This window comes from Epinephelus lanceolatus, chromosome 19 (assembly GCF_041903045.1).
Source record: "Epinephelus lanceolatus isolate andai-2023 chromosome 19, ASM4190304v1, whole genome shotgun sequence".
NCBI classification, from domain to species: Eukaryota; Metazoa; Chordata; class Actinopteri; order Perciformes; family Serranidae; genus Epinephelus; species Epinephelus lanceolatus.
This window is the reverse complement of record NC_135752.1, coordinates 4151282-4176068: the sequence shown is the minus strand read 5'-3', so window position 1 is coordinate 4176068 and position 24787 is coordinate 4151282. Positions and strand designations below refer to the sequence as shown.

The window sequence follows — 24787 nt, the reverse complement described above, 5'->3', positions numbered from 1 at the left end:
ACTTCTTTCTGAACAAAGTGGGTATGGAAGAGTTTGGAGGTTAGTTTTGGCTGTTATTTTTTTACAGCAATGTGTTAACTGCAATGAAGTCTTCGTAGGTCATTCCACACGTCTGGGAGGTAACGAATGAAGCAGTTTGTATGATGTATTGTCAGCCCACTGCTAATGGCAGAAGTGTTTGCACCTGTCCTAAATGGCCACACTGAAAGGTGGGCTGAAAGGCTGGCTGTCACAGCCTCCTTCTGACGGCCTGCCTGATCTTTCTGCAAGAGCTCTGTCTTTTTTGTCTTGTAGTCACAAGACACAGCAAATTGTACAAACCTCAACAACAGAAACATTCAGATGGTGGCAAAGCGTTTGTGGTGTTGTACACTCAAAAAGTGACCTGTCCATACCTTGCTGTATAAAACATTGCAATGGATTATTTGGAAATCAACAAAAAGTTGTCAGATGCAGCCCCACCCAAAGGCGGTTTCAGATATTGTTTGTTTCAAGCGTACTGGAGCCTTCCTGATGTTTGTGTATCACATTCAACACCAATCAAATCTCTATTTTTGTAACAGTAGTATCAGAAAATGGCTAATTGGAGTGAATATTAGCAATTATATCAAAGATGAGATGTTTGTTAAAGTTTTGTTTTTGTGAGGAAGAGTGGTAGCGTCAAGCTGCTCACAGTGTTTCTGATATTTGAATAATCAGTGTTGGATTAGTATTTAAGTTAACCAAAGGTACAAATTCCATTGAAAGACTATGTTTATCACCATAGTTCAAAGCTATGCAAATTGTTTAATACAAGAGGTTACAAGCTGAGCCTTTTTTCATTGTAACAGAGTTTAATTTTTGATAATTTCCCACTGATTTCAAATCATTTCTTTTTCAGTTCATCAAGAAATCAAATAATACATAGAAAACAGAGATGTAATTTTATTTTAAGCAGTAACAAACCATAATTGATCATTGGTCATCATATCATACATAGTAATCCGTGATCATTATCTCCACTCTGTGACACCTGTTGCCTTTTACAGCAGTTCTTTGGATCACGATGTTCTTCCGTACTTCGTATCAAGAACTTGTGAGCACAAGTGCACAACACATATTTCTTATGTGTCTTTGATTGATTGATCCACCCTACTAAGCCATTGTAGTTCATTTTAAATGATGATCAAAGTTGTGGGTAGTATTAGATCAGCAAGGAACGATGGCAGAGGAGATATCTGCACACCAAAGTGACTGGGCTAGAAAGCCACAGAAAGATCCACAGGTTGAAATCAATGCAAAAACAGTCCATTTATTAAAGACATCTGTGCATAAAAATGGTGCTCAAAGTGCACAAAAATGATAAAGAATTAGTAAAAAAAAAAAAAGCAGCAAACATTTCAGTCCTTGACTGTCATCAGTGCTACTGATATGAGTGCTTCACAGAACACATACAGAGACAGACAGATTCCGACCAGGTGCGATAAATCAATCAGCTGGTGCCACTACTTAGATGACATCAACTCTGAGTGGAGAAGCATGACTACCAAATCACAATGACCTATCATACGAGTACTACACAACATCTAGTACTATTCTCAACATCCTCAAACACCAATACATGATGGCAGAAAATATTATGCAAATGTACAAAACACTAAAACTATACACAGAATGAAAGAAAAGAAAGGGCAAAATATGACAAAGCATGTTCCACAATGCCATGGTGGTACATACAGATGCCTATAAATCTGCATGCAGATACAAATGTAAAGCACTCTTGTCAACAGTGCTTTGCGTTAGTTCACGCATGACATGGAAGTCATACACCCCAGCTGTAACTAGCTGACAGCCAGCTGATAGAATTATTACTTCTAATCAGTCACACACCAATCACAGCCCATTCTCAAAACAAGGCAGTCCATTTAAATATGGCCTCCTACTCACTGATCCTTGCTACATCATTGCTACCACATACCACTGCTGCTGCAGTTGCTGGCAAAGCTTTGCCTCCTCCAACCTTCCTATTTCAGAGTCCTAACATTGTTTAAAGGTTAAAAGGGTATTTTAGGTTTTGCTTTGGCCTTACTCTTGTATACCAAGGGGGGTTTTCTGCATTGCGCTCCCTGTTTTGGTGTAGCATGCTGCTTGTCTAATCCAGGGAGCATCTTAAGAGTGAAGCCATCAGCACCAAGCATAAGTATTTCCATTTGTTTCAATAAATATGATGATGATAGTCAAGGACTGAAACATTTGCTGCTGTTTCTACTCAATCTTTATCATTTTTGTGCACTTTGAGCACCTTTTTTGTGCACAGATGTCTTAAATAAATAGACTATTTTTGCTTTGATCTCAGCCTGTGGACCTTTTTGTGGCTTTGTAGCCTAGTTACATTGGTGTGCGGGTATCTAATCTTGCAGTGCATGCAAGGGTCAAGTGAGTACCGAATTTGTACATCAATATCCAATGACAATGTGGGCAGAATCAAGATAACAAGAACATCCAGAAGAGTCCTAATTTTCCAGCACTTGTGCAGGCCTCCCATCTGGGATGCTATTCATAAACACTGAAAGTACTTCATTTTCTGAGAATAAATGTTTCAAACTGGTATTTTTAAAACGTGTCTATATATATATATATATATATATCTATACATACACATATATATATATATATATATATATATATATATATATATATATATACACACACACACACACACACACACATATATATATATATACATATATATATATATGTGCATATATATATATATGAATAAAATATCAGAAATTTGTGAAAAATGCCCAGCGCAATTTTCTTGTATCCTTATACTTTTCTGATGGTATCATATTGGAAGTCAGTTCAATGCATTCTTTCTTTCTTTCTTTGCTCATTGTGTTGGTGTACTGAATAACTTTTTTATGCATGAATGAAGTGTTATTGAAAAACATTATTTAAAGTTCTGTGTAAAAGGAGACAGAGCATGCAGCACAGTGAAAAACTATAAATTAAATGACAAAAAAAGCAGGAATTCAATCAATGAGTAGATAAACCCAGGATTGTTCAGAAGTCGCTGAACTTACCTGGAACTTTGTATCACCTCTTAAACAGAGCCCAAATTTAGGTCCATTAACTCTACCCCAAAGCATGCAGAGAACAGTGGAAACAAAAGCAGACGCAATAACAATGGATACACCTGAAACTTCTGTTATATTCCTGTTCTGGTTAAGGAGTTATTTGTGATTTCACTCCACCATTAGAATTCATGACCTCCTGTGTTGAAAGTTTCCACCAGTGACTATATTTAGACTGAAGAACCCAACAAAATATGGTTGCGGAGTGTGATACGAATTTTACACTGCGATCATTACATCTTCATCTTGTCCCATAGCACCACATCAGAAAGCATCCTATCACCAAATGAACCTAGTCATCTGTACAATAAGATCTTACCACAGTTGCTGATCTTTGTCACTGTGCAATTTAAAGGGCTTAACATATCTTCTAATGAAATGCAAGCTTGAGCTGGACTTTGGCTTTTTGAAAGGATGATAGTAACTGGAAAAGTTCACATTGTTAATCTCTAATGAGCATTTTCATATTGTTTTATCTTATTCTCTTTCCTGTATTCTGAATTGCCTACAACAGCAAACAGTCTTAAGCTATTCTGAGGTCATTTGAAATGTTTTAAAATATTGTACATAGTTTGATCAGTTCTGTAAAAATATTAACATCACCCAGCGTCTTATGTCTAAAATTAAAATCAGGAACAAACGTGGCATTTGGTTTAGCACTGATACGATTATCAAAACTTGGAAACTTGAGACTCTTATCCTCGGCAGATACTGCTTTTCTGTTTCGTTTTGTTCCTGCTCTAGTCTGTCAGAGCACTGTGCATTTCAATGTCCACTAAAGAGGTTTGCTCTGAAACAAATGCCTGAGATTTCCCAACAGTAACAAATACATCAAATTGATCTGTTTCTCAACACTTGAATGGTTCTTCAATCCTCCACTTCCAGAAGAAGAATCATTTACACACTAACTGCAACTGCACAGTCATTCCTCAATATGGCGACAATGATTTAGCCACTACCGTGATGGGATTGTTATGTTTTTTGGATTTTGTTCTTCATTATAGTGTTGTTTGTGCCAATGCTTTTGAATAAAATGACATCATATGATAAAATCGTTTGGCTTCTTGTGGAATATGTGAGCACGTTACACAGGTCTATCACACACACACACACACACACACAGGATCTATGAGGATCTATACAATCAGCAGTTTCAAGATCAGAGTCACCAATTCAGTGTCTGACCAAATGTCTCCTCTTCTGTTCCTGAGATATGACATTGAGTTATGGCCATAAAAGTGTATGTATAGTGTATGCAGAACATTATGATGTAACAATGAAATTGACCTTTGACCTTTTGGATATAAGTTTTGTCATAATTAGCATATGAATTCTTGAGTTGTGGCCAAAAACATATTTTGTAAGGTCATACTGACCTTGACCTTTGACCACAAAATTCTAATCAGTTTATTCTTCTGTCCAAGTGGATGTTTGTGTCAAATTTAAAGAAATTCACACTGACCTTGGCCTTTGACCACCAAAATCTAATAACAAAATTCTAATTAGTTTATTCTTCAGTCCAAGTGGACAACTGTGACACATTAAGAAATGTGTTCATCAGTTCATCACTGAGTTCAAGTGGACATTTGTGCCAGATTTGAAGAAATTCCCCTGAGGTGTTCTTGAGATATTGTGTTCACCAGCATAGAATTCAAAGCAAACATTATCCCTCTGACCACAGCTATCGCCAGCATGGAGGCATCAAAAGTAGAGTTAGACATTAGTGATGACATTAGTCATCCAACCAACTGTCTAACTGGTCTGATCCCACAACCTCCAGGACACTGTGATGCTTTGCAGATACTTTATTACACAAATAACATAGTTACTGAAAATAGTACTCTTGCAGCAAAACCAGTGTGTCAAAATAAATATCAGTTAGCCTTCATGTGACTGCAACATCAGAAATGCATTTTCTATGGCATGCCATTAAGGAAACCATTCATTCAAAGTGTAAGGCAAACTGAGGGTATGGACAGAACCAGAAATATCTAACATGGGTAGGAGAATACAGGATGGAATTTAAGAAGATGGAATGAAAGATTGAGCAAATGAAATGAAACCTGAGAATACAGAATGAAACAGAGTATTCTGATTAGAAAAACATCCTCTTCATCCCACTGTCTTTGTGTTTCTGTGTATTTTACATGAGTTGTGTGCTGTGAGATAGATTTCGATGGACATTAATTGTTGCATTATAATCTGGGGGACTCGTGCTTGATTCAGATTTCACTGAACAACTTCCTTTGACAACCTATGACTTGTGCTGTAGGTCTGAGTGAACATGTTTCCTATATTCTCAGTTTTCCATTCATTCCTAGAAATGTATTAATTGATCAGATTAAACATGATCAATTAACAATTTTGTAATTTCCAGTTAAATCTCAAGCAATGTACTTAATTGTAGTTGTCAGACACTTTCAGTTTGGGACAATGTGCACAATGGTTCACAATATACACAATATTACATTGCTGAAACAGAACAATTTAAATGCAGACATGCACCTGCAGCTGTAAAGAAGACAAACATTTTAAGAACCACAAAAATTGGTCCACTGCATGTTTTAGCTCATTTGCTGCACATTGTATTCTTTAAATCACAGCTGAACATTTTGTAAAACATGCTGCGTGATCCTGTGATAAGAAAAACTGAATGTATTCCTTTTCACTTTTCCAGGTATCCACTGGTTTTCCATACAATAATTATAGCGCTGAAGCAGTTGATTTTAATGTATTAATTTTCAATTTGACTTAAAGGTATTTCATCTCAAACTATTTTTAAAATCCATTAATCATTAATATTTAAGTTCAGATAGTTCAGATTTTTTGGAGTGGGGTTGTATCAGGCACTTGTCCATAGACAGTATATTATATACAGTAGATATCAGTCAGCTTGTTCCCAGTTTGGAGTCTGGTGGTGTTGACAAGAGTATACATGGGGAACTTAAAACAGTAATATCTTCCCCATCGAAATGAGCTGTGTGACACAATGAAAACACTCTCAATATAATGTACACTTAAATTGATAATGATTTTTTTTAAGAAGGACTTTTTTTAGGTGGCTGAAATATGTTTTGTTGCTGACCCCTCCACAGAAGAACATTGCTTAACTTCCATGTTGGATTCCTGCCTACTTCTCCAAACTGGGGGTGTGCCGACTGACATCTGCTGTATTAAGAAATTTACTTTTACTGAACAATTAACTGACTTTTTAAACTCAGGACAAGCTGTACTTCATCCCATGCAATTTGGCTTCAGAAAAATACATTCAACTAAAATGGCTGCCTGCTATTTCATTGAAAAAATCTAATTAAAGTTGTACAGAATAGTAGATGCTGTAGGAGCTGTATTTTTGGACTTGAGAAAAGCATTTGATACTGTAAATCATAATGTTCCTCTTTCTAAATGATCCACTTTTAATTTCTCCATTGATGCAATCAAATGGATGGAGAAGACAATGTACTAGAATTGGGAATAGGACCTCATCATTTGCTGATTGCTCTGTTGGTGTTCCACAAGGCTCAATCTTAGGACCTCTTTTGTTTAGTCTATATGTTAATGATCTGCCACTCACATGTCCTGAAGTTTAAACCCAAATGTACGAGGATGACACGGTCATCCTCATCATAATAATTTTTTATTAGGAAAAATGGAAGTCAGCCAGATATTGTGGTAAAGGGAGAAAGGATCCAGACCGTGTCACATTTTAAATATCTAGGCATTACACTTGATTTACAGCTGACTTTTAAGAAACATTTAATCTAAATAAAATCTAAGGAACTTTAGTTATAATTGAAACCAGTTCCCCTTAAATGTGGCAAAGATATACATGCACTCAATGATGTTTTCACATATTGCTTACTGCATTACAAGCTGGTCACACTCTGGAAAAACAGCACTTGCCCAGCTGCAAACACTTTACAAACAAACACTCAAGGCACTGGACAAAAAAATCATTATGTTATCACCATTGTAACATCATTCAAAGGCTTAATATACTGACCTTTGACAGCTTTGTGTGTTTTGCTGATGCTAGTGTAGTGTACAATGTGATTAATGATCTGGCTGCTCCACCTTTAAAAGAGTTCATACAACTGCACTCAGACAAAGGGAGGGCATCTAGGTCGACCAACAGCACAGATCTACTGAGTTTGGTAGATCAGCCTTCTCTGTTAGAGCTACTAACTACTGAAACTCAGTACCAAGTGAGAAAAGACAGTGTAACAGCTTTGTTGGCTTTAAATTTAAGATGAAATCACGGCTAAAATCAACCCAATCATGTACCCATCACACATGAACACTTGATCTAACACTGTGAAATCTTGTTATATCTTTATGTTGTAGTTTCATTGTTGTTGTTGTGGTGTCTTAGGGTTGTAGTTTTATTGTTGTTGCTACTTTTATTGTTGCAATGATTTGATATTGTGTTGTCTTGCTGTTGTTATTGCTGAAACCAGTGTGTCATAAATATGTTCTATTTTGTAATTGTGTTTTTTATACAATTAATGTCTTTTAGCAGATAAATTATTCTCCGTTTCCTGCGCTGGGACTACAGATGAAAATTAGCGTATAGCTAACGCTGGTGCAGCTAGGTAGCAGTGCACTGTCCCTGTTAAATAAATAAATAATACACAGAATATGGATAAGTACCCATAACACCCCACTTCAAAAAATGTGAACTATCCCTTTAAGCAGCACATTTATTAAGCAACAGTGCCAACACTCCACTGGCTCCAGTTTCTCTGAACTGAATATTTGCTGGTTTTCTTTATTGTCTATGATAATGAGTATCTTTTAGGGGTGGGGGAACAAAATGGATACCGCATAATATCACAATATTTTTGTGTGGCAAGATCGTATCCTCACACAAGTACTGATTTCTTTTCTTTTTTTTTTTACTACATAGTTTTCCACTCATTTCAGTAATTTTACTAGCAGCAAAATATATGTAGTGAACTGAAAAAGCAATTGATTATATTATTCTAGTAGGCTACCTAATGTTTAATTTGAATTTGTCATATTAATAATTTATCTTATTAGATAAAACAGATGTTGACAAAATTTTCCTTTGGGGACATAATTTTCATTTTATCGCAGTGCTCAGCATATCACAATACATTTAAAATCGCAATAATATTATATTGTGACTTAAGTATATGTATATTAGGTTAAGATCAAACACATTAATCATAAACAATTTGTAAGTAAAGAGCTAAAACTTGCAAACAAAGCAACGTGGTTCATTTAAGTTACAGAAGATGGACAAAGCAACTGTTTCTTAATTCATGCTGTTTCTTTATAGTCTGAACTCTGAAGTGAGGGAGTTTGAAGTAAAAGTTACAGTGCTTGAGACTTGGCTGTTTGATTGGCATCTTACACACACACACACACACACACACACAGACAGACAGACAGACACACACACATACATACATACATACATACAGACATTAATATACATATACATATATATATGTAATAATATCTATTTTCTGTACACTTGAATGGAAGAGAAATCAATATAGTACAAGCTCTACTAGCAGCAGCTGTTTTCATCCCATGGTACATTTTGTAATGGCAGGTGCTGAAGAAAGGCAAAATACAGATGTAAAAAAGGCACAAAATTACAAGTGAAATGTTACCAAATTGAAACATGGACCAAACAATCATACTGAAATAATGCTATGTGTGTAGCTTTACTACATGGAAGAAATTTATGTAAGGGAGGATGCACTTTTCCAGTCAAAGTAAACCATTTACACAATATCAGTGCTGTTAAATGTTGCATTTTTGAAATCTAGATAAACTTGCAAAATTTCTGTAATTAATCCTGCTAATTGAATTGTTAATCAGATATTGAAATGTCATGAAAAACACTGTACTTATGTCCAGTTCTGACTCGGCGTAACCAAAACACTGAACAGCAACATAAACAGCCAACAGAGCATCTCTGTTTCTTTCTTAGGGCTCTATTTTAATGGAAAAGCACAGTGAGCAGCACAAAGCAGGACATCCTGGGACCACAGACTGTGTGAGCCTCTCCAAGCTTGCCTGCTATTTTAGTTGAGCAGCACAAAGTGCTATATGGTTGAGTGAAGTGGAATGTAGATGAGACGGTATAGTGATTAATAAATACAGCCGATCACATCACTGCTCTCATCGTCTTGAAAGAGCTAAGTCAATCACAGTGAGGTCTGACAGCAACAGCTCAACAAAAGAATAATCGACTTTTCCAGAAAATCACATTGTTGTCTGGATGGAGCAGAGACGCTTGGTGTGGGATTTTACAGATAATTGCTACAAAGACAATACAAAGATGTATTTAAAAAATGCTTGTTCAAGTCATTTACATGATCGCATCAATCCGACACCGTCTCAGTCTTACAGGAATACTTCAACCTGTGTTATATTGAATTAATAAAGAAAACTTTCTCAAATGCCTCCACAGTGAACAAAGGATCTTATCTGATCTTATCTAAGTCTGTGTGTAAGGCTGTTTTTGTGGAAACGTTTTTAAATAGTAATGTTTTAGCAAAAAGGCATGTGTTTGTTAATTACTGAGCATACAACTGGATAAATGAGACTTGGCTGGGATGTGTTGATAGTTTTCCTGTTGTTTAATGCAGTCCCCTTTACTGCAAATTATCAAGAGTTTTCTTCAGTTTTGGATTATCCATTCAGTTTTCTTTACTAATTCATTTAACACAGGTGAGTAAATGATATATAAGTGGTCATTTTGTATCCCTTTAATCCTATTGTATCTCAGGATGCTAATGGTCCCATCATATTGTATGTAATGGCACTTTTGCTAAAATTGGATTTATGAACCCCTTTAACCTGATGTCTCACTCATTAACAGTGAGAATACATCCTGCAATTCAGAACTGACCAGTCTGATGTATGTGGAGGTGTGTAGGGTTATTTTGTGGCAACCTGTATTCAAGGTAAACATAGTGAATGGCCATAGCTCTCCTGCGGCACTTCTTAAATCAGAGCCTTTTCATACATTATAAAGCAGCTGTGCATGACTGATACTGTAAAAGTCCCTCAAATTAATTCATAGGTCACTGATTTACTGATGTTCCATAAGTTACTTTCAGGTACTTTACATTGGATTTTTTTTTGCCATTTTAAATGCATCTTCTTCTCAGAGTTTAATTACAATATTCTCTCCGAGGATTTAGTTTCTCTTGATGACAGAATCAACAAATTGGCAGTAGAGTGATGTTTTTCCAGGAACAGACATGGTTCTGAGACATCTATTCTCAGCGCAACATCTACATAAGACCCAACTTGTTCTAAAATATCAAAGACTCTGCACTTCCACTTTCCACTTGGCACTTCTCTTCCCACCTGGGCTAACAGCTGGGCAAAGCGAATATCACTGTCAGAAAACCAATAAACTGCCGCAGTGCTGCTTAAGCTGGTCAGAGCGCTGCCATGAAAACAGAGCCTTTCAGGTTTTCAAACAGGTCACTTTGAGTACAAAAATAACATTAGCTGACTAAGTGTGAAATACTTGACCACATTTCAGTCCCAGAAATGTCCCTTCTCAAAAAGTGATTCAGTGAAGTTTCGTTTAGTTTCTTACAAATGAAAATAAAAGTCCAGCAATGGGCTTTGTTTTGTTTGACCTGTTTCCAACACTAAACAGCTTATTTTGAGAATTTTGTTGAATTTTTTTGCTGATCCTCATTTCAAGCAAATCCCTAAAAGAAGTGAAACAATAGCATGAAAAAAAAAGTTATCTTAGCTCGCTGGCAGATTTGGTCTTGTATCAAGGCTAAACCTTACACCAGCTATTTCAAACTGGGGATTGTGCTAATATTTTCACTAAATGCAAGTTTGATTTGGGAAAAACAATCTTTCAAAGTAAAACTTGTGAATTGTATCACCAAGGCTATATCCAGACTTCGGGTAAATTAAATAAATTTTAAATAACCTGTCTAAATTAGGCTAATTATTTTTATATACAGCATCTTTTTTTAAATATATAAACAATAAGATTGGCAGCTAACACAACAGTTACACACATGATGAAGAACATACATCTTGGATTGGCAGAGAAAGCAGAAGGTTGGTGGCTGTACCCAGAGTGTCTACGAGGAGGACTGAGGAGGAGGCAGAGCAGAGTACTCTTCGTTCTCCGAGTCGCTGCTGTCCTCGTCGTTCCTCTCCTGGTCGCTGCCTTCAGTGCTTAGCTGGTCAAAGCCCTGACGACTATAACCCTTATGGGATGCAAAGAAGTTCCCCAGGTTCAGACTGCCCACAGCTTTACCTTGACAGAGGAAGAACACCAAAGACCATTATCTACAGTTTTTTTCCTCAGCAATTTTGAGTTGTAGGATGGATAAGCTACTTAGAGCTACTTAGGAGCTACTGGAGGTGTGTAGAGTTAGCTGATCAGTCAATCCATTAAGAGCTGTATCAGATCGATAGGTGAGAGGAGCAGCTGTTCTGCTACTCCGCCTGTGCACAGAATGTGCTCTGTGTTGTGGGAATGTGGTGCAACGAAAAACCAAATGGTATATATATATATGTATTACATATATATGTATTACAACAACAACAACAACAACAACAACACGGTCCAGCCTCAAAATGAATGACAACCACAGCTGCTGCCCAGAGGTGGCGATTATAAACACCCCCCAGGTAAGATTGCAGACAGCTTTCCCATGAGATATGATGTAATGTCACATCTACTGTTTTATAACTGTGGTCTGCCCCTCCACTCCATCACAGTGCTCATATCACCATAACAACCAGTGCCACACACATATGTGTGAGTATGCGTGTGGTCTATTCTCTTTCTTTCTCATAGAGAGATAAACACTCAGCATGTGGCCTATGAACCTCAATGATGCAACTACTGCTATAAATACTGCTATAAGTACTGCTAATAGAGGCCCCAGGAATGAATTCTAAAACCCCGAAATGAGTAAGCATTTTACCACTCCCGGTTCCCTCATCTTGAAGTCAGTGGGTTTTTGAATGTGTTTTTGGTTAGATGATTGTAATAAGGTCTGTGGATGACACATGCTTAAGAGACTTTCATGTTTTGTTCTATGACATAAAATACGTCAGTAAATACCCCACTCATGAGATCTTAAGCTTTTATGTGTCCTTAAAACAGTGGTTGCTAACAAGTGGCTAAATGAGACTACAGAACATCATCACACTGAGCCTCACTAAACATGGCTTTAAAGTAATGTTATGGGGGTGACGTTAAGTCATGCAACTGTGGTGTAGTTTGTTTAAAGCCTGACTTTTTATTTCTGGCAAATGCATTTCATCTCAAGTAATCTGTGTTCATTTGTGAAGATTACCTTGCTGAACAAAACATGCAAGTATCACAGCCATTTGTTTGCCACAGAGCTTATTTTTGGCAATAATCCAAAATCCAGTGGAAAAACCCCATAGGCTTTTTGATGAGGGAACCAGAGCAATGCTAACTTTTGCGTCAGCCTACAGAAAAACATCATCCCTCGAGCACTCTATTAGCATTGGGATGTGCAGCTAGTATCAGGCATAGTCTAAACATGTCATGAGAAATTTTCTGGTTTGTAATGTCATGAATGACTTACCTCTTATTTTTCCCAAGATCCCTCCCACAGAGCTGGGTTCAGTTTTCACCTCACATCGGTCTGTAAACAAACGATATTCAGCAGTATTTAGCTGAATGCTGATGACCAAATATTAAGGACACAAAGACAACAGAGCAAACAGAGCAGAGCAAGGTGTACAGCTTTCAGCATTCTATTATTTTCCTGTTGTTAGGGAAAAATCTATTTAATCTTTGTGAAGAGGTATTGCAAACAAGTCTTACATTAATGACTGTACTTGATATTACCTTTGATTTCATCAACCCCAGTCAGAGTTTTAGGGAAACATTTAGCATAATCATATCAACACTGACTTTAACCTGAGATGCTCTCAGCCTACGGAGAGGGGTCAGCTTCCTCACTGTTCTTGACTGAAATGCGAAAATAACAAACTAAAAGGCTTAAGGTCTGGGGACCTGGACAAAATGTCTTTGATCTGAACTAAAGCCTCCTGACATGTTTCAGACCACAACCACCTAGTCAGTGGTGCTGTAATGCCAGCATGGTTGGGAGCAAAACACTGTTATGAGATGTTAAAGGAACATAAAAGTCACAAATGGCTCAGACTTCAGGCTTTAGCAAACACAGTCCTACAGCGCAGCTGATGATCATCATTGACACTCCTCCTGAAAATTAACAATCTGACTGGCTAAGCTAGACCAGTGGTTCCAAACTGGTAGGTTGTGGTCCTAAATTGGCTCACGGGTCCATTCTGATAGAGTGACTAATGGACACCTACTTAACAGTGACAGCAAACCGGCTCCATGACGGGCCAGTTGTGAACAACTGAGCTAGATCACTCCTTTGGGCTTTTTATGCCAAAATTTGTAATTTGGCACTTTTTAAGTTACTACAATGACATTTTGGCTGGGACATTAACCATTAGCCATAGTGACTGAAATAATAGTAATAATAACAAAAATAAAACAAGAATAATCCGATGACCATGTCCTGAAAGACGACCAGCGATGATTGGTGGTGGACCAATGTGTAGTCTGTCATGTCTGTCGGCCAAGTCACGGCAAGATTTTGATTTTGATGATCGCCTAATCTGACATGTGACTGTCGGAATGGACAAAAATGTCATGTAGTCTGAAACCGGCATTAGACAAATTACCTGGGTAACTTCTAAAGTTACTCTCTTTTAACACAAAATTCAGGCTTTGTGTTATCTCTGCCGTGGCAGGCACTGTCCATGGAGAAAAAGAAGGAATATCATTGGAGAAAAAAGACTTCAGGAGATACCCACTTAAGTTGTGTAACTCAGATATATATTTTCAGATGATATTTAGAATGCATTTTTGCACAGAACAAGAACTGTGGATTTTGTCTTCCATATCTTACATGAAAACCACTTTAGGAAAGGATCTCTTCTGCAGACAGTATGGGCACCATTATAGTGTTCAATACCCCTATAAATGGATATATGGGCGTCTGAGTATTGCATTAAGATGGACTTGAAAAAACTTTAAGCCTTGTCAGAAAGAGGCATGTGGCCTAATGTCTATTTTGGTATTCTTGAATATAAAAATGTTTTTTTGGTCCTCTTCTATTCACTGCCCATGGTCTGACTGTCATACATACTGTTTTTCCTCCAGCAGATAAAGACTCCAACGGAGATGACCAGCAGCAGAGGGACGAGCAGCAGGGTGGTGATAATGGCTGGGAGTACACCCTGCCCTCTGTTTGACTTTGCTGCATTCTTCTTCTTCTCCTCCTCTGTCTCTTGTTGTGGTTGAGGCTGTAGAGCCACAGTTTGCTTCTCTTGGACGGCTGCTGTCTTCGACATGTTGTGCTCTGGCCTCACCTTCGTTTGGACAAATGTCTCCATTTCTACACAGAGAGAAGTGCTGTGATTAACTAGGTGTCCATTTCCTCTTTTTTTCCGCACAGAATCAAGGACAGAGCAGGTGAAACTGAGAGAATAACTCATTGGGAGTGCCATTTTCATCAAAGTCCCCACAGGATTTATTTTTTTATCTTTGGGGATAAAAAGTATATGCTAATTTTAAAAAAAAAAAAAAAAATTTAACAATCAAATCTAAACTAAGCACAGGAAGTAAGGAAATTTGTGTTTGGTAGATTATTTCTTTGTTGTAACAATGCTTTTTGGCATTACATCTTATATTACTGGAAAGCCTGTTTATTTCCCTTTTAAATGGTGCCACATTTGTAAGCAACATGCATTTGTGGGATGAGCAGCAGAGCTGAGTATGTGGTTTGTGCCCATGAAAAATTTGCCAAATCTTCTCTGCCAATGCCTAACAGCTTTTTTTTGCTGTTGACTTTTGTTTAGTGTTTGGTGGATTGGATGAATGAAGTCTGAAGAAACAAGACATATTGGCAATTTAACAATTTATTCATTCAACAAACGGGAGCCTCAGTAGTATGTGGAAGAACCATATATAGCCACAGCAGCCTGGCACCTTCTCCTCATGCTGGTCACCAGCCTGGTCACACACTGCTATAGGATGGCATCCCATTCTTCAGCCAGCATTTGTCGCAGGTCAGCCAACGTGGTTGTGTTGGTCACTCTGGCATGAACAACACGCCTAAGCTGATCCCACAAGTGTTCAATGGGGTTGAGGTCAGGACTGCTGGCAGACCATTCCATCCTCTCCACTCCCAAATTCTGGAGGTAGTCTCGGATAAATCGCGCTCTGTGGGGGTGAGCATTGTCATCTTGGAGGAAAGAGTTCGGTCTCAGACTGTGGAGATATGGGATTGCCACTGGTTGCAGAATTTCAACTCAATATCTCTCTGCATTGAGATTGCCTCCAATAAAGACATGGCACGTTTTTCCAGTGAGGGAGATGCCGGCCCCTCCACCAAAACATGTTACTCTATCGGTGCAGCAATCAGCAAAGCGTTGTCTGCGTCTTCTCCACACTTTGACCCTATGATCCAACTGCCGTAGGCAGAATCTGGACTCATCGCTGAACATAACGTTCCTCCACATGTTCAAGTTCCAGTGCACGTGTTGCCGACACCAGCACAAATGGGCCTGACGGTGAAGGGCAATCATGGCAGGTCTCCTGGCAGACCTATGAGACCGGAGATTGGCTGCGTGCAGTCTGTTCCGGATTGTCTGGGCAGAGAGCCGTCGGCCATATTGTCCTGCAAACCTTGACTGCAAATCTGTAGAAGACTGCCTAAGGTTCCTAAGTGCTGACAGGATGAGGAAACGCTCTTCTTGGGTTGCTGTCTTCTTGGGATGCCCACTTCGCGGCCTGTCTCTGACATCCCCCATTTTATGGAACTTGGCCTTCAGTGCCGCAACTTGGTTTTGCGGAACACCAACTTGAAGTTGCCCTCTCACACGGGCCCTATCCAGATCAGTCAAATGTGGCATGCCAATTCTTGGAGCAGACAACAACTGACCACTGTAGCAGGGCCCATGCTTACAATCAGGTGCCAATCAGCTCAAAACAAGAGTTAATAGCAACAGCAAAAAAAGCTGTTTGGCATTGGCAGAGAAGATTTGGCAAATTTTCCGTGGGTGCAAACCACATACTCAGCTCTGCTGCTCATCCCACAAATGCATGTTCCTTACAAATGTGGCACCATTTAAAAGGGAATTAAACAGGCTTTCCAGTGGTATAAGATGATGATGATGATGATGAAGATTTAGAATACTTCAAATCAAATAAAGCTTCTGATATCTGACTTTGATGATTACACTACAGTGACAGATTTAAATAGTAGATGTTATCTTGCTTATGTTTAGTAAACAACCTTCCGTGTTGTTTAGATTTGTGAACTCAGTCCCGCTGCCTTTTTATAATATTAGGTGTTGCTCAAAATCAGAACATTTCAGAATCAACACATGCTGACCCTGTAGTTGACAGGGTCTGAACTGTCAACTGCAGGGGGTCTGTGGGTCTGAACCTTGATCTTACTCCGGCTGTCCACTGACTCCTACTCCATGCATTTGCTCACTTTCCAGTTAATGATGTGCCCAGTTTTGGTCTGGTGTTCATACTTCAAAACTGTCGGAACACAGCCTGCACTGGTCTGAGTATTTGTTAGTGCCACACACATCAGTGACATTTGATGCCAACAGCACACACTGAACGCATCATACTGACAGGAGGAAGTCATCAGAGTAAAGTAGCCAGGATGTGCTTATTGGAGACTGCTGTTTTGTGGCAGCCAAAAATGTACGTAATGTACGTTCCTGCAAACTACAAATACATTATATTTACATGATTCTTAAGTATAATATCAATGTTTCTAAAGGGATGTAGTTTATAAGCTGACTTTGTCATCTACAAGTGGAGAGGATGGTAGCGAGCATGTCACCTACACAAGACGCCTGCCAGATTGCAGAACAGTGTTCGAGACCAACAAAAAACTGGGCCACTAAAAGTAGTTGTTTTTTTACTGAAACACTGCTGTTTTTTCAGCAAGGATTGTGTCCCCAAAACCAGGTATTTTAAGCAAAAACATGATCTTTTCCAAACCATAACCAACTGTTTTTTGCACCTTAACAAAACCACACATTGACCACGGCATTGTTGAAGCGTAAAGTTTCAATGTATCCACTACATAACGGATAATAACTTACAGATGTAACATATCCTTAGTTTGCAGAAACCTACAATGCCAACAATTTTGTGGCAAGCTCGTTTGTGGATGTTAATACACATCTTGACAAACATCATGAGAAACAGGACAGAGGTGTATCAGGCACCCAACACAATGGTTGCAGGTGTTGATGTGCGTCACATGCTGTGTGTGTGTGTGTGTGCGTGTGTGTGTGTGTGTGTGTGTGTGTGTGTGTGCGTGTGTGTGTATTTGTGCATTTGTGTTGCTATGTAGTGTCAGCAAATATCAGCAGCAGCAAGTACTTTTATTATCATGATGGGTATAAAAACAAAAACACTCAACAAAACTCACCTTCAAGTTCTTGAACCTCGATTCCAGCTTTCTTGACAGAACGATGTAACTCTGGAAAAAAAAGAAGGCATTTTTAAAACCAGGTATAGGATTAGCTAGATTTCAGTTAAGAGAGTTCATGTGCAAAGCCAAAACAAAAAGGACTTGATTAATAAAATGATTTCTGCATTCTCACCAATATAAATTATAAATAACATCTAATAGTGAATGTGAATTTCTCTAACACACTCAAGCTAAGAAGTCTGCACATGAGAATATTTCACAGTTTAGACTAATCATTGTCTTACTGAAGCTGAGCTTACTCTCAGTGGTGAACTTGAAGACTGATTTAGTGCCTACATCTCCGACGAAGATGCTGCCGTCCTTGGTTTCAACAATGTCATGAGGCATTTTAAACTCCTGCAAATAAAGGAAAATATAGCTCAGTAAGGGAGTCAAGGCAACAAAAATGATTCATCACTATCTGAAAATCACTTGGTCTGACTACAATACATGTCTGCTTGAATCAGATGATAAGCATTAACTTCAGACTGGAGGTAAAGTTGCAAACTTCAGTTCAGCTCGGCTAGGTCAAATTTCACCTCCATCTGCGATAACAATTTATAATTCGTACAGTATAGAAATATTTGGAACTGCCTGGATTATTATTGTGCATGTATCTGAATCTCAGAAACCAAGTATCTAAATGTATCTGAATCTCAGAAACCAAGGTTTAATGAATCTGAATCGATGAACACCAGAGACAGGATATAATAATTGGATATCCAGCATGTGGTCCAGACCTTATACCAACGAAGCCATGTGTGACCAGGATAATGTCAGCAATCTAATGAAAGAGCCTGACACCCAGTCGTCTTGTCCTACTGAATCTTCTCATCAGGATTCCAAGTGACAATGAACTCTAGCAGTCATTTAAAATTCACAGAAACTTTGTGATATCTGGAACTCTTGTTCTATTTCATTATTTCTAACGGCCAGAAATGATATGTAATACTTGCATCACTCAAACCAACAATATCCTGGAAAGCAAACACAAAAAGGATGAACTGGAGCAGTACAGCCACCAAAAAAACAAAACAAAAAACAAAACAAAACAAAAAAAAAAACACATCCGTATCAGTGGGGTTGAGGAGGAGCAGACTGTTGAAGAGACTCACTTATATGTGTCTTAAAGGAAAACATTTTCTGTACACATGAGCATTTTAGCACTGCTTCAGAAATAATCTCAGTCCATACTAACACACCTGAAAAGGCATATCACATGACTATTTACGTACACTGGCCATTTGCTTGCTAGTGTAAACAGGAAGCAGGTTGTCTACTCTGGGGTAGGTTGCTTAGTTACAGAAAATAATACAGAGATGGCAAAAAGTAAGACCAGGGATTTCTTTGCTTGGACTGACAAAGAGGTGGAACTGTTACTGAAAGTAACACATGAGTATAAGGAGGTCAAGAAAACAGATTGGGAGTTGCGGCAAAGCAAATATGGCGACATATCAGAGTGGTACCGAGAGTATTATCCATTGTTGGAGGAAGCCATGGCAATAAGAAAGTAAATTAATGTTACCCAAACAAGAAGGATGAAATCACAAAGGGTATGGAGGCTGAGCTAAAAGTTTAGGCTTGAAACATTGTGATTGGTAAGACCCAATTGGGAAACCAACCATTTCTGCCATTTCCGCAACCCTGGAAAGCACAAAAGATCTATACAATCAGCACAGTTTGAAGGTGAGCACCCAAGATTTGGATTACCAATTCAGTATCTGACCAAATGTCTCCCCTTCTGTTCCTGAGATATGATGTTGAGTTGGGCTCGAAAAGTGTTTTAAGCAGAAAATTATGATGTTACAGTGAAATTGTCCCTTGTCCCTTGACCTTGCCAATGTCATCACTTCATAATTTTATTCTATTAGACAAATGTGTAAAATTTTATTACATTTAGCTTAAGAATTCTTGAGTTATGGCCAAAAACATATTCTGTGAGGTCTCACTGACCTTGACCTTTAACCTTCGACCACAAAATTCTAATCAGTTTATTCTTCAGTCCAAGTGGACATTTGTGTCAAATTCCCTTTAGGTGTTCTTGAGATATCACTTTCACAAGACTGAGATGAATGCAAGGTCACAGTGACCTCTGACCACCAAAATCTAATCAGTTCATCATTAAGTCCAAGTGAACATTTTCTAAAATTCCCTCAAGGTATTCTTGAGATATTGTGTTCACAAGAATGAGACAGACAAGATCTCAGTGAGCTTGATCTTTGACCACTAAATTCCAACCAGTTCATCCTTGACTCAAAGTGAATGTTTGTGCCAAATTTGAAGAAATGCCCTAAAAGTGTTCTTGAGATAGCACTTTCACAAGAATGCGATGGACGGACAACCCGAAAACATAATGCCTTCAAGCCATCGCTGGTTATGGGCATAACAATTGCAGTTGCAGCAAAAACTTCTAAGTGTCATCCCAGCAGGACTACAGACATGAACTGTGCTAGGGCTAACTGATGCTATGCAGTCTCTGGAGGATAGAATGTAACTTCAATCAACTGGTCACAAGGCCACTGGCACAGGCGCACACAACCTGCATGTCGTAAGAAAATGTAAACAAAATGACTGCTGGGTCCTTTATCAGGTTGCTCGTATCATACAGGTCAAATGTAATGTTATTGGAATAAGCTCTCAACCTCCTGCATATGCACATGATGGATATCTGGTATTACATAGTGTCTCTGGCAGTCAAAAAGAATGACACAGAAGGAACAGTTGTTTTTTTTGTTTTGTTTTTACAAAAATCAATTAACTACTAACTATAGCAATTTCAAAATGATATGTTCAAATGCTACCAAAACTGATTCACAGATCCTTCCCACTCTTGACAAAGTTGGCGTGAAATATGCCAAAATAAGAGGCTGCAGTGACCACAAATGTCTCGCATAATGTGCACTGTTCACAAAACTTGCAGAATACCCTATCAAACTTCATGGAAGGATCTAATATTATTTCTTTATCCATCAGAAGCACTCGTTGAGAACTTTGTGAGTGAATATTTAAGCTTTCGACTATATCAATTAGGGCTGCATGATATTGGAAAAAAACTGACATTGCTAATTTTTTTTTATTTTTTATTTTTGCAATATATATTGGGATATTAAAAAATACAAGAATTTTCACCAGATGACTTAAAGTAAGAAAATTAGAAAATAGTAGCGGGGCTTTTACTCAACACAACTGCAGAGGCTACCAGCTTCATTTGAGACAGACTAAATTATATACGGGCCGTTATTTATTAATCCCTCTGTATCTTTATGTTTTTACTTTTTATACGCTCCTGCTGCCTTGATTAAGTTAATGCATCGTGCCGTCATTTCAAACTCAACACTTCCTGAATTAGTTACAAATTAAAAGCCCCTTATAACATCACCTGAGAGAATCCCCTTATTTTCTAAATAGGCTTTTATTGTGAAACATTTGTAGGAACTTGTTGTGGAGGGTTCAGTGGCTTGTATGTTTGCGTACAGTACATCAAATGTAGCTCCTGCCGTCTGCCGGCGCTTTTTAGGTGACTACAACAACATTTCGGCTGGCACATGAACAGACACAGTGACTGAAATAATAGTAAAAGTAATAAAAATAGGACAAGAATAACCTGATGACATCACACACTTCGTGAAAGACGACCGGGGATAATTGGTGTGTAACACTGTGTAGTGTGTCATGTCTGTCGGCCAAGTCACAGCACGATTTTATGACTCCACAATCATGTAATGTGACATAGTGACTTTCAGAACAGGCAGAAAAGTCGTGTAGTGTGTACCAGGCATAAATCCACCTTTACCGTTTCTCCCTCTTGCATGTCGCTCATTTTCAGTGTGTGACTGCAGCGTGTGCATGAGAGGGGGAGGGGCTACTTGGTGCTCAGAGAGGCGAGCAGAGCGAAGCAAAGAGCTTTCTCCAGAGCTGCTTTTCTGAAGCAAAAGTTTACATGTTCTAAAAAAAGAGAAAACATTGCATGTCCTGCGATGTGACTATCGCACATGCGCACATTGCGATGTTCAAATGATATATTGTGCAGCCCTAATATCAATTCTCACAGATTTCTGTTGTATTTATAACTTGAAGGCTGTGAAAATAATAGAAATCCAGTTCAGCCAATTTCCACACTAACTATGACATTCTGATCATATCCACAACACTTTATAATGACATATTGCTGTCAATAAACTTCAAAAACTGCATATATTAATGTCCCTGGCTCAATACTGTATTCCACACAGAGAAGCAGGCATAAAACAGCTGCACAGGAATCAATCAATCATAACTGGCAACTCTAAATTGTGAAAGTGAAGGATTGTCTGTCTTTATGTGTCTGCCCTGTTTAAGCTTGCCGAACTCTCTGCGGTGTGCCCCACCTCGAACCCCATGCCTGCTGAGATAGGCTCCAGCATCCTGTGACCCTGCAAATGGATCGGGTGGATGGTTGGGGTATTCTAGTGGCCACCTGTTCTAACAAGCATACAGTATAATTGCAATATCCCAGGTTCAATTCCAGCTGAGGACCTTTGTTGCATTTCATCCATCGACAAAAATGATGAATAATTAGTGACTCAAAAGCTACTGTCCTTAATCATACACAGCCTTTACCAGTGTTTCAGTACAGTAGAGAAAGGAATGAGTGAGAGCAGCTCAATATATCTGTGTGTGTGTGTGTGTGTGTGTGTGTGTGTGTGTGTGTGTGTGTGTGTGATTACCGTTTTCTCAGGGCTGAAGGTATCCAAAATGTCCGTTGTTGAATAATTTATTACAAAACCTCTGAGTGGAGCTGAGCGATATGGAGAGACTCCATTTATTGCAAAGATCAAGCCATCTTCATGCACACACACAGACAGACACACACATGCACACACACATGGTAACTGTTAGACATTTACGAGAACACAATGTAAAGGTACTCCTTGAATTGAAAACTTTAAAGGCACATTGTAACATTTCTGGCTATAAGATATTGTGACTTTTACCCTTTAGTTTGGCTCAAGCCCTAAAAACACTGGACCCTACATTATACCATTCAGCAGCATGTTTTGACCCTCTCTGCCTGAGATACAGTTTGTAATGCAGGCTTTCTGTTTGTGTCTGAGCCCAAGCCAAGACAACCCTGATAACTTCACTGTGACATCATTAGGGTCACTCTGTCCTTCAGACCCCTGGAGGACCTTATACAACCATGAAAGTAAATTGATTGCCCCTTTCTGACTGAAGTCAGACTGAAAAACAAAATTAAAAAAATCAAAGCTTAAATTTAAACAGTTCTCTCACCATAGTTTGGCATAATAACTGAGCAACAGGAAAAATAACGTGAAAAACAAGGGGATGACATGTGATGAATGTCTCTACCCAGCTCCATCAGTACTCACCTCCAGCAGGGCTGTAGGTGATGGCAAACACCTCCCCTCCGAACTCCTCTTTCTTTATTTCTTTGACAAACTCTCCAGTTTCGGCTATGAAGCACTGGATACGTCCGTTCTCCCTGTCAGCCACACAAACTTCCTGTCTGTCAGGAAGGAACACTAGACTGTGCGGGATCGAGAACGGTATGCGCCTCCTCCTGTCTGATGAGCCTTTAGTCAGAAAAATAAGACAAGATGGCTATATATGTGCAGATGGTGTCCACTGGTGTCAGTGATGTATCAACCTACAAAGTTACCACATTATTAATGAAGCTCCTATATGGAGAAAACAGCCACGTTTGCATGGAAGTCATGTTGTCTTTCTACATGACTGATTCTGTGGAAAAGACCACTGTCACTTTAATTTCATGTTATTGTAAATCAAGTTCATGTTCAATGGATGCAGTCTGTGTGTTACATTCACTGACACATTTTCACATCCTACACATCGGGGTGTTTAAACAGGAAAAACTACTGAACAGAAGACTCTGAAATAACACTTGTCACATAACATGCTCTCTAAATGCAGAAATACTTTTATGTGCTGGCTTTACTGGAAGTACAGAAGCCCTGAGAGGCAAGGTGAATTTTTTCCTACAACTAAACATTTTTTTAGTGGGGTTGTACTAGTAACATTAGTGCAAAAACAAACAAACAAAAAAAAGTATCAACCTCTCTTTGCCTAGCTTGCTTACTCGTTTATTGAGTAGACTGTGTAAGTGCTGGCAGGGAACCTACACGTTTTGGGAAGGCAGTTCTTGTGCATATGAAATTGAATCCTACCAACACCACTGCACAGTTCCATTATGTTTGACATTGTTGTTAGTAAACTGAGAAGGTAAAATCTTTTGTTGATGCTGCATTTGGCAACGCCTTTTGTATTGTTCAAGTACTTCATCCCTCTCAAAACAACCTCATTTAACCTCTAAATGTATCTACTGAAAGTACTTCTACAATCACTACTGCTACTACTATTGCTGCTTCTAGTAATTCTTCTCAAACTACTGTTACTACTACTACTGCTGTTCAAGTTAATTTAGTTCATATTTCTGCATTTTCAGCCATTGTTTTGAATTCATTTTAGCTTTCAGTATCCACAGGCATTTTCCACTGGAAAAGCATTTTCTAGTTTAACAACACCTGCTTTAAAACATCCAAGAGTGTGTGTGTGTGTGTATGTGCGTGTGTTGAGTCAGATTCCTACCTGCACCCCACTGAGACAGGTATTGACCATTTGCAGAGAACTTGAGTATCCTGGCATTGCAGTAGCCATCAGACACAAAGACGTTCCCAGTCTCAGGGTCTACAGCCACATCGGTGGGCTGACAGAAGTGGCTGTTGTCACTTCCTGGTGTGAAAGCCTCTCCCAGTTTCAGCAGCACACTGTCTCTCCCATCACTGCTCACTTTAAACACCTGATGAGTGGACAGAAGGGAGACTCCTGATTGGTCCTGCTTCATCATGTGTTCATAGACTTGATCTGGGTATTGAATCTCAACCTGTTCTGAATACATCACCATCAGACCTACTGCGTACATATGACCTTTTAAAGGTGTATATCAATTATTTACAGATCAATGTAAATAACAAACCTAAATAAATAATGTGTAAATGATTATTTCACCATGAACAGAATAAATGTATTTGTAAATGTCACACACCAACCATTTTTCATTCTAAGATTATGGCATGGACATCTGGCATTACCTTTGTTTTCTTGGTG

General features: G+C 38.6%; 1 protein-coding gene across 4 annotated transcripts in view; it reads right to left on the bottom strand.

Annotated features, from left to right (window-relative positions):
- Positions 1–10226: 10226 nt before the first annotated feature.
- The window catches only part of pam (peptidylglycine alpha-amidating monooxygenase), a 76164-nt gene continuing 61603 nt past the window's right edge, over positions 10227–24787 (bottom strand). For all 4 annotated transcript variants that reach the window (XM_033647185.2, XM_078162019.1, XM_033647184.2 and 1 more), the window contains 8 exons: positions 24269–24479; positions 23032–23235; positions 22369–22484; positions 17923–18019; positions 17621–17671; positions 14306–14554; positions 12704–12763; positions 10227–11394 (listed from right to left, as the gene is read on the bottom strand). In XM_033647185.2, the coding sequence (XP_033503076.1) occupies positions 11216–11394; positions 12704–12763; positions 14306–14554; positions 17621–17671; positions 17923–18019; positions 22369–22484; positions 23032–23235; positions 24269–24479 (1167 nt within the window). In that variant the 3' untranslated portion in view covers positions 10227–11215. The remainder of the gene's footprint in view (positions 11395–12703; positions 12764–14305; positions 14555–17620; positions 17672–17922; positions 18020–22368; positions 22485–23031; positions 23236–24268; positions 24480–24787) is intronic.